Source organism: Phocoena sinus, chromosome 3 (genome assembly GCF_008692025.1).
Source record: "Phocoena sinus isolate mPhoSin1 chromosome 3, mPhoSin1.pri, whole genome shotgun sequence".
NCBI lineage: Eukaryota > Metazoa > Chordata > Mammalia > Artiodactyla > Phocoenidae > Phocoena > Phocoena sinus.
This window is the reverse complement of record NC_045765.1, coordinates 12900541-12910680: the sequence shown is the minus strand read 5'-3', so window position 1 is coordinate 12910680 and position 10140 is coordinate 12900541. Positions and strand designations below refer to the sequence as shown.

Below are 10140 nucleotides of genomic sequence, written 5' to 3'. Positions count from 1 at the left end.
ACCCCCTGTGTCTCCAGTGAGTTAGCCCCATTCAACCTGAAGCAAAAAGACTGTATGTGTTGATGTATATCTGGACCCAAAGCCTCCGATTATGTGACCCAGACCTTGCTTCCTACCACCTTTCAGTTTTTTTTCTCCTCCTTGTCAGCTTCATTTACAGACCCAACACCCCCAAGTTAGCAACATGACAGCAAAGTTCAGTAGAAAAGAGAGTTTCCCTTTTCCAACAGTTTGAACCAAAGTTCTGGTTCTAAGTCTATTAGCCCCAATTAACTCATACACCCATCCCGGAACACAAAGCTATCTCTGGGAAGAATGCAACACGCTGATTGGTGGGCCTGACCCCATGCCCATCCAGGCTGAGGATGGAGTCAACATCACCTAACCATGTAGACTGAGAAGGGGAGAGGCTATTCCCCAGGGAAACTAGGGGCTTGTAGCAGGTCAAGGGGGGATGGATGGATGTGAGACCAACTAAAACACAAACGTGGACCACAGAGCTTTATAGATTATAAAGCACCAGGTGCTATAGTCTGATCCTTACCACAGCCCATACGTTAGGGAGGGCAGGAGTTTCTGCATGCATTTCAGAGATGAAAAAACAGCCTAGCAGAGGTAGCTGTGATTTGCTCAAAATCATGAGCTCGAGGTGCAAGAACTCTGAGAAATGAAAGCCCAGAGCCTTCCTGTCCCAATTATTATTGGGACCACCTCACTTTAATTTTAGACTCAGAAGCACAAATATCAATTCCATGGGTGGCACATTCAAATGCCCACAGGGGCCAACGAGTAATCTAGACAATTGCTGTGCACCTGGGTGACCAGCAGAGCATGATAGTGACAATGGGAATATGGAGGGCACTGCTGTGTCTTGGGTAGACACAAGTACCTTGACTCTACCCCAGAATCACCATGGGGAAAGCAGCCTACTGGTGCCAGAGCTTCCTGTTGTCATAAGTAAAGCCAGAAATCCAAACTTTTGTGAGAAACGTTCTCATTTTTTAAAGTTGACAATTGGTTCAAATTTACACTTATAGGCACATTTGGCCCATGTCTCTAGTTCCTGAGCTGACTCATGACCCAACTTGGCATTAAAACAGTAAACCTGTTATCATTCTTCCACCTCTACTCCCTGGCTCCCGCACTTTGAGAATAATGATACTTTTAATCTTAAAAACTGGAGGCTCTTGGAAGCAGATGGAAAAAGTTACCGACATCTCCCTGCTGTGCTTTTGGACCACTTCTGCCTTGTGCAAGTTCAACAGTCCAACTGTTTGCGCTCCACTTAAATGGCTCTTTCTTCTTTGCCTGCAGCCTTCTAAAAGCCCCACTTGCTTCTGGGCCTTTTGCTATATGGATAGTAGAGTCCAAACCTTCAAGGTGCTATTCCTTCCTTCCCCCCACCATTGGATTCCAGATAAGAGTTTCAGAAAAAACAACCTTAGAAACAGAAGCTTTTGAGCTGCATGTGACCTGACTCTCATTCAGTTGTTTCTCAAACGAGTGTTCCAATGAGGGCTTTGACAGTTCTGCGAACATTACTTAGCATCAAATTCCATTAAAAAATATTTTATAACTGTAATTTTAAAATACATGTTGGGTAGCAGTTTTTTAAGGTGTTGGACATAACTAACGTAGGATTCTCCTGCCATATCCATTTAACTTAGATTGTGAAAGGAGCCCTTGAAAAAATAGCTACTCTTTGCCACCATGTCTTCTGTGAATCTGGGGTTTACCCAATGTGGAAATAAAGTGGATGTGACTAAGATTTCAGCTACAACTTCTGGCTTAAAATGTGTGTGTCCATCACAACAGCCTCAGTGAGAATCAACTGCTTTGTACGTAAACACTAATTTGAACATAGGAAAGAAATTTTTACGAATAAAATGCTACTCCCAATTGTTGCTTACATTGGGGTTTTTGTAGTGAGTTTTCATTTGAGAAGGCGTTTGGCTGCTATGAATGTTTGACAAGCACTTGTTTGAAGTCCCCCAGCCATGGTGGAGCCAGAGCGAGAGCGTGGTTATTGTGTGAACAGGACTATATTAACACACTATCCAAACTGGGACACCTCTAGAGAGTGAAAAGGAATGCTCTTAACAAGTACTCTAGGACAACTACAATAAACTGGACTGTCCCAAGGCAATTGGAATATACAGCCCCTCTAGTTGCAGCAGGAATTAATTTATATTAAATTCTAGAGAATCCTTTTAAAAGTGAGGTATAAGTAACATAACATTATATTAGTCTCAGGTGTACAACATAATGATTTGATATTTGTATGTATTGTGAAATGATCACAGTAAGTCTAGTTAATGTCCATCACTGCACATAGTTACAATTTTTTTCTTCTGATAAGACCTTTGCTTTTAATTGAAGTGTAGTTGATTTGCAACTATACTTATACATTACCTATGTTAATTTCAGGTGTACTGCAAAGTGGTTCATATGTATGTATACACACACACACACACACACACACACATACACACACACACACTTTTTCAGATTATTTTCTCTTATAGAATATTACAAAATATTGAGTATAGTTCCCTGTGCTATACAGTAGGTCCTTGTTGGTTATCTATTTTATACATAGTAGTGTGTACATGTTAATCCCAAACTCCTAATTTATCCTTCCCCTTCCTTTCCCCTTTGGTAACCGTAAGTTTGTTTTATTTACTTATTTTTTCAATTAATTAATTAATTTTTATGTTTTGGCTGCATTGGGTCTTCATTGTTATGCACAGCCTTTCTCTAGTTGCAGCAAGTAGGGGCTACTCTTCGTTGTGGTGCGTGGGCTTCTCATTGCAGTGGCCTCTCTTGTTGCAGAGCACAGGCTCTAGGCATGCAGGCTTCAGTAGTTGTGGTGTGTGGGCTCAGTAGCTGTGGCTTGCGGGCTCCAGAGAGCAGGCTCGGTAGTTGTAGCACATGGGCTGAGTTGCTCCACGGCATGTGGGATCTTTCCCAGACCAGGGCTCGAACCCATGTCCCCTGCATTGGCAGGCGGATTCTTAACCACTGCACCACCAGGGAAGCCCCCATAAGTTTGTTTTATATGTCTCTGGGTCTATTTCTGTTTTTGTATATAAGTTCATTTGTATCGTTTTTTTTAGATTCCACATATCAGCAATACCATATAATATTTGTCTTTCTCTGTCTGGCTTACTTCACTTAGTTTGATAATCTCTATGTCCAACCATGTTGCTGCAAATGGCATTATTTCATTCTTTTTTTGATAAGAACTTTTAAGACGTATTCTCCTGCAACTTTCAAATATACAATAGAGTATTATTAACTATAGTCACCATACTGTACATTACGTCTCCAGGACTATTTATCATAAATTTGTTTTTGATGAGAAATCAGTTTCTTTATTAGGTAGTTATGTAAATAATAATAATACATATTCATGGTAAGCAAATCAAATAGATCAGAGGAATAAGAAGGACATAAGGTAAAAATAAGAAGTAGGGTGATCATGGTGACCCTGTTTATAGGGGACTATCCCAGTTAAAAGTGAAAGGCCCATGTCCTGATAACCCTTCAGTCACTGGGAAATCAAGACACGTGATCACCCAAACAGCTCTTAATTCCCCAATTCCTCTCCCCGGAGATGTACCTTTTGCCCAACTTCACCCATTTCACCCACACCCACCCCCTACCTCTGGCAACCACCAATCTGTTTTCTGTACCTATGAGTCTGGGGGGGTTTCAGTTAATTAAAAAATTTTAACTTTAAAAGTCTAGAGATTTTTAAATTTATTTACTTAACTTGAAAACGCTCGGGACTTCCCTGGTGGGACAGTGGTTAAGAATCCGCCTGCCAATGCAGGGACACGAGTTTGAGCCCTGGTCCGGGAAGATCCCACAGGCTGCAGAGCAACTAAACCTGTGCGCCACAACTACTGAGCCTGCGCTCTAGAGCCCCTGAGCCACAATTACTGAGCCCACGTGCTGCAACTACTGAAGTCCGCACACCTAGAGCCTGTGCTCTGCAACAGAGACAAGCCACCACGATGAGAGGCCTGCTCAGTGGACTGAAGAGTAGCCCCCACTTGCCGCCAACTAGAGAAAGCCCGCACACAGCAATGAAGACCCAACACAGCCAAACATAAATAAATAAATTTATTTTAAAAAAAAAGAAAATGCTCAAACCCACAGCAAAGTTGCAATATTGAGAATAGTGAACACTCATTTAGTTACTCTCGAGATTCCTCTATTGCCCTATCGCTGCCAATCTCCTGCTAAACCAGTTCAAAGTGACAGCTGGGACTAGGGTGAGGAGAGTGGGGCACTCAGACACAAAGTTTAAGAGGCACCAAAGAAATTGAACCAAAATAAACATTGTATTACCATAACTTTTTAATCAAAATGAATAAAAATGCATGATGAACAAAGTACCAACATTTTAAATAAAGATAGGATCTGATCCTGTACTTGGCACAAACTTTCCTCACTGTCCTCATCCTAATTCCGGCCCTGGTGATATCAAGTCACTTCAGTCCCTAAATACGTCAGGAGGCATCTTTAAGGAATAAGGTCATTCTCCTACATAGCTGCATTCACCTACCGAAACTAACAATCACTATTTAATATCTTTTAATAGGCATTCCTACTTTTCCTAATTAGCCTGAAAACATTCCTAATTAGCTGTTTCTTTCAAACTAGAACCCAATCAAGATTTCTTCACACATTACATTGCATGTGGTTGTTTTATCTATTTAGCCTCTTATATTCTAGAGCAGGAGTCAGCAAACCACAGCCTGCATGCTTGTTTTTTGTGTTTTTTTTTTAAATATTTATTTATTTATTTAGGCTGTGCTGGGTCTTAGTTGTGGCACGCAGGATCTTTTTTTTAGTTGCAGCACGTGGGCTTCTTAGTTGCCGCATGCTGACTCTTAGCTGCGGCATGCGAGTGGGATCTAGTTCCCCGACCAGGGATCAAACCTGGGCCCCCTGCATTGGAAGCATGGAGACTTAACCACTGGACCACCAGGGAAGTCCCTGCATGCCTATTTTTGTAAATAAAGTTTTATTGGAACACAGCCATGCCCGTTCATTCGCATATTGCCTACAGCTGCTTTCATGCTACAGTGACAGAGAATGTATCGCCTCAAAGCCAAAAATATTTATAAACTGGCCCTTTATATTTATCTATATTATACACATTAATATTGTATATATAATATATAAATATTGTATAATAAGCATACATATTTGTATTATATATAGCATTTATAATATTATTTTTATTATATATTTTTGTGTGTGTGTATATAAAAAGTTTTGTTTTTTTTATTTTTTTAATTTTTATTTTTTTAACATCTTTATTGGAGTATAATTGCTTTACAATGATGTGTTAATTTCTGCTTTATAACACAGTGAATCAGCTATACATATACATATATCCCCATATCTTCTCCCTCTTGCGTCTCCCTCCCACCCTCCCTATCCCACCTCTCTAGGTGGTCACAAAGCACCGAGCTGATCTCCCTGTGCTATGTGGCTGCTTCCCACTAGCTATCTATTTTACATTTGGTAGTGTATATATGTCCACGCCACTCTCTCGTTTCGTCCCAGCTTACCCTTCCCCTCCCGGTGTCCTCAAGTCCATTCTCTACGTTTGTGTCTTTATTCCTTTATTTATTTCTTTCTTTAAAATATAAAATATTTACAATCTACCAATCCTGGTCTTAAAAAGCTTGATTAGATTTAGGGTAAACATGTTTTTTAAGAGACTATTTTGGGGAGCAGTTTTAGGTTCACAGCAAAATTGAGTGGAAGGTACAGAGATTTCTCATATACCCCCTGCCCCTACACATGTGTAATTTCCCCCATTATCAACAGCCTTCACCAGAGCAATACATTTGTTACACTTGAAGAACATACATTGACACCTCATCATCACAAGGTAAACATTTTTTTTTTTTTTTTTTTGCCATACACGGGCCTCTCACTGTTGCAGCCTCTCCCATTGCGGAGCACAGGCTCCGGATGCGCAGGCCCAGCGGCCATGGCTTACGGGCCCAGCCGCTCCGCAGCATGTGGGATCTTCCCGGACCAGGGCATGAACTCGTGTCCCCTGCATCGGCAGGCGGACTCTCGACCACTGCACCACCAGGGAAGCCCGGTAAACAGTTTTGACAAGACTACTTCATCGGTTTGACATGACTACTTCATAGGAGTATTAGTTAGCTATTGCTGCATAACAAATCACCTCAAAGTTAGCAGCTGAAAAGAGCAGCCATTTATTCTCACAGTGTCTGTGGATCAGGAGTCTGGGAACAGTGTGGCTGGGCTCTCTGTTCAGGGTTCACAAGGTGTCAGAGGGGCTAGGATCTCACAGTCAGGCTCAGAGCCCTGGTCCATGCTCCTTCATAACTGAGTTCCTTGCAACTGTAGGACTGTGGCTCTCAGCTCCCAGCAGTTGCCTCTTTCCAAAGGCAGATCATGACATGGCTGGTGCCTCCTTCAAGGCCAACAGGATCACACCTCTCTGCTGCTTCAAGGCTCTGAATTCCAGACTCTTTTAAAGGGTGCCCCTGGTTATGTCAGGCCCACCTAGCATAATCTGTCTTCTGATGAATTAAAAATCAACTCATTTGGGACCTTAAATACACCTGCAAATTCCCTTCACCTTTGCTGTGTAGCATAACCTAAATGTAAGCGTGACATCCATTACGTTCCCAGGCCCTCCCACACTCCAGGATGGGAGACGGGGCAGGGCACTCACACCAGGGCATGAGACTCTCCAGCAGCCTTCGAATTCTGCTACAGCACATGATTCTGGACTTGAGAGGTTTTGATCCTAATGTTTGTCACCTGGGAAGACTTAGGTTTGTTCAAAATAAGATTTTTTGATCTTCTTAACTTTGCCAAAATACTGTCCAACAAAAGACCCACCTAAGAATCTTACCTTAATGCCATTAAATTAGACAAATGGTAAGGACATTTGTGTTCCAAATTTATCTAAACTCTCTAGCTAAACTGTCAACTCTAAGGTTTTCAATCTTTTTCTAATTTTTATTTTTTAAATTTTTAAATTATTTTTTATTTTTATACAAACCATTTTAACTTTTTAAATTGATGTATAGTTGATTTACAATGTGTTAATTTCAGGTGTACATCAAAGTCATTCATATATATATATATATATATATATATATATATTCTTTTTCAGATTCTTTTCCATTATAGGTTATTACAAGATATTGACTATAGTTTCCTGTGCTATACAATAGGTCCTGTTGTTTATCTGTAAGGTTTTCAATTTAATCTGTGTAGGTGAGAATAGTAAAGAAAAAAATTAGATTAGCAACTTTTTATGCTTTATAAACATGAGAATGAAAAGATGTATGTGTACTATTGCCCACATGTTGAACACACTCACTCACACACACAAACACACACATATTCATGCATCCTTCAGAACTCACACACGCCCAAGGTGGAATTGGCTTGTGGCTGTCCATTCTCCAAATTAGTGAGGGCTTCCTTTGACCCTGTGAGACCTAGTAAAAGAATGGAAAACTCAGTGATCCTCGTGGAAGGGGGGCCTTGTGTGAGGACCCTAGGGCGTATCAGAAGCCAACATGTGTCGTTGATTCTCAGGATAGGGACCGTTGCCAGGGGGTATTGGTGTGGAAAGGGCTGTCCAGACTCTGGTGGCTTCCAAATGCGGTTCAGGCCGCCTTAGCTGCTGTTCAGACAGGAATGCAGTGAAACTGAGCAGAATCCCTTTGTGGGCTGGGAGCTATGAATCCTCAATGCTTCCTTCCCCCCCACCCCCACATCCACCCAGCGCCATTTCCTCTCTGCTTTACCTTCTAAATATCCCTCTCTTCCACCCCCTTCTCTCTACCTCCTCTGCTCCCATCCTGGTCTAAACCACCATGATCCTTTGCCTGCCTAAATGATGAAACAGCCTCCCTGCACCCTCCCTGGCTCCCCTCCAATCACTTCCCTGCAGAATAGTCAGAGTACTTGCTTCCAACTTCAAAGCTGCTCAAACAGTTCCTTGTGCAGAACCCATGCGCAGCTTCTACCAGCACTAAATACCAAGACCAAAAGCCTTACCTCATCTCATAAGAATGAGTAGCCTGCCCCCTCCGTCCTTTCCATTCTTATTCTGCTCTCTCTCTCTCTTTCTCTCCTTCTTCCTCCCATTCATCTGCAGTCCAACAACACTGGTCTTTTTTTTTTTTTCCTTTTTTTTTAAGTTCTTCAAATGTGCCACACTCTTCCCCACCACAGGGCCTCTGCACAGCCATTCCCCCAGACTTTCATGGTGAACACCTACATACCCTTCAGAACTCAGCTAGAATGGAAAGCTTCCTCTGGGAAGCTGTTCTCATCCCCTGCTAGTCTGGCTAAGTCCCTCTGGTGGCAGAACGTATTTTCCAAAAATGGTCATGGCAATATTTCCTATCCCCCATGCTATTCCAGGACCTGGTCACTCACCACATTCTGGAGTCTGTCGGCCCTTCTCTTGAATTTGGGAGGGACTTTTTTTTTTTTTTTTTCTTTTTGTGGTACGCGGGCCTCTCACTGTTGTGGCCTTTCCCATTGCGGAGCACAGGCTCCGGACGTGCAGGCTCAGCGGCCATGGCTCACGGGCCCAGCCACTCCACGGCAAGTGGGATCTTCCCGGACTGGGGCATGAACCCGTGTCCCCTGCGTCGGCAGGCAGACTCTCAACCGCTGCGCCACCAGGCAAGCCCTCCTATCCTTCTTGAAAGACTGATGACTCTGTGAGGGTAAAAGCCTTGTCAGTTTTGTTCACCATACTACTCCTGACCCCTGGCAAATGGTGCACTCATTGCCAATGGGCAGCCAACTCAGCTTTCCTGCACCTCTTCACCTATAAAAAGAGATACCAAATAAAGATGATGTGCAAGAGACTGTGGATGGCAGAGGAGAGGTCGGGTAGCTTCTTGAAAGAGAGGACATTTGGGTTGTAATTTGCAGGATGTGTAGGGTGCTTTCTGTGTAATGAAGAGACAGAACAGGGCTTTCGGCAAGGGAAATAATATGTGCTGATGTACGGGGCCAGGAAGCAGCCAAGCTAGGCAGACATTGACAGGAGGTTCTGCACAGAGAGAGGGCAGCTTGCTTGGGTGGAAAATTCTGCAGGAACAGGTTCCTAAGGGCCAGGTTTTTATTACCTTCAATGCTGCATATAGGTGCTTAGATTTCATTCACAAGAAATAGGAAGGTCTTGGAGATTTGGAAGCAGCTGTGGAATGATCGCAGTTCTTGATAGCACTGGGACTGGAAAAACTGGTTAAGAGACTCTCGAACTGGTCCAGTGGGGAAGTGATGGGATCAGGACTAGAGAAGTGAAGATAACAGGATCAGGACTGAGTCAAGAGCAATTTAGCAAAAGTTCACCCCAGGGCCCTGTATTAGGGTGCTGTGTGCCCATATCCCGTTGTTACATCAACCCAATAAAGCAGGGGTCCAGAACACTTTTTTAGTAAATATATCTGGCGTGTAGATCTTAGCATCTGTCGCAGCTATTCACCCTGCTGTTGTAGCGCAAAGATAGCCGGAAATGACCGGTAAACGAGTGGGCGTGCCTGTGTTCCAACAAAACTTTATTTTACAGACACCGAAATTTGCATTTCATAGAATTTTCACGTGTCACGGAATAGCCTTCTCCGATATTTTCCAACTTTTAAAATTGTAAAAACCATTCTGAGCTTGCTTGTGGGGCCGGACAAAACTAGGCAGCAGGTCTTAGTTTGCCCATACGTGGTATGTAAAGCGTTTTAGTAGCATTTCAGTTTTAAGGGTAAGCTCCTACAGGGAACCTTCAAGAAGCCCCGCCTTCCCTGGCGTCATCAGGCCACGCCCCTCAAGGGCGGGGCCAGCGCATGCGCGGCCGGGCCTCGGGCGGGGGCGGGGCGGGCCGCGGCTCCGACTTCCAACATGGCGCACGCTGGCGGCGGCGGCGGCGGCCCCGCGGGCCGGGGGCTGAGCGGCGCCCGCTGGGGTCGCTCGGGCTCTGCGGGCCACGAGAAGCTGCCGGTGCACGTGAGTGGTGGGCCAGCCCTCGCTGGGAGACCCCTGTCGTCCAGCCCCCGCAGGCCGGCGCCCCCCACCGGGCCCCGCCCGACCCTCGGCCTCCCCTCCGCG

At 44.0% G+C, this 10140-nt stretch overlaps 1 protein-coding gene across 3 annotated transcripts in view; it reads left to right on the top strand.

Moving 5' to 3' along the window:
• The first annotated feature begins 9914 nt into the window (after positions 1 to 9914).
• SIN3B (SIN3 transcription regulator family member B) overlaps positions 9915 to 10140 on the top strand; it is a 37520-nt gene continuing 37294 nt past the window's right edge. The window contains exon 1 of one of the 3 annotated variants that reach the window (XM_032626064.1): positions 9915 to 10038. In XM_032626064.1, coding sequence (XP_032481955.1) covers positions 9934 to 10038 — 105 coding nt within the window. In that variant the 5' untranslated portion in view covers positions 9915 to 9933. The remainder of the gene's footprint in view (positions 10039 to 10140) is intronic. The other 2 variants (XM_032626067.1, XM_032626065.1) reach the window with 2 other exon arrangements.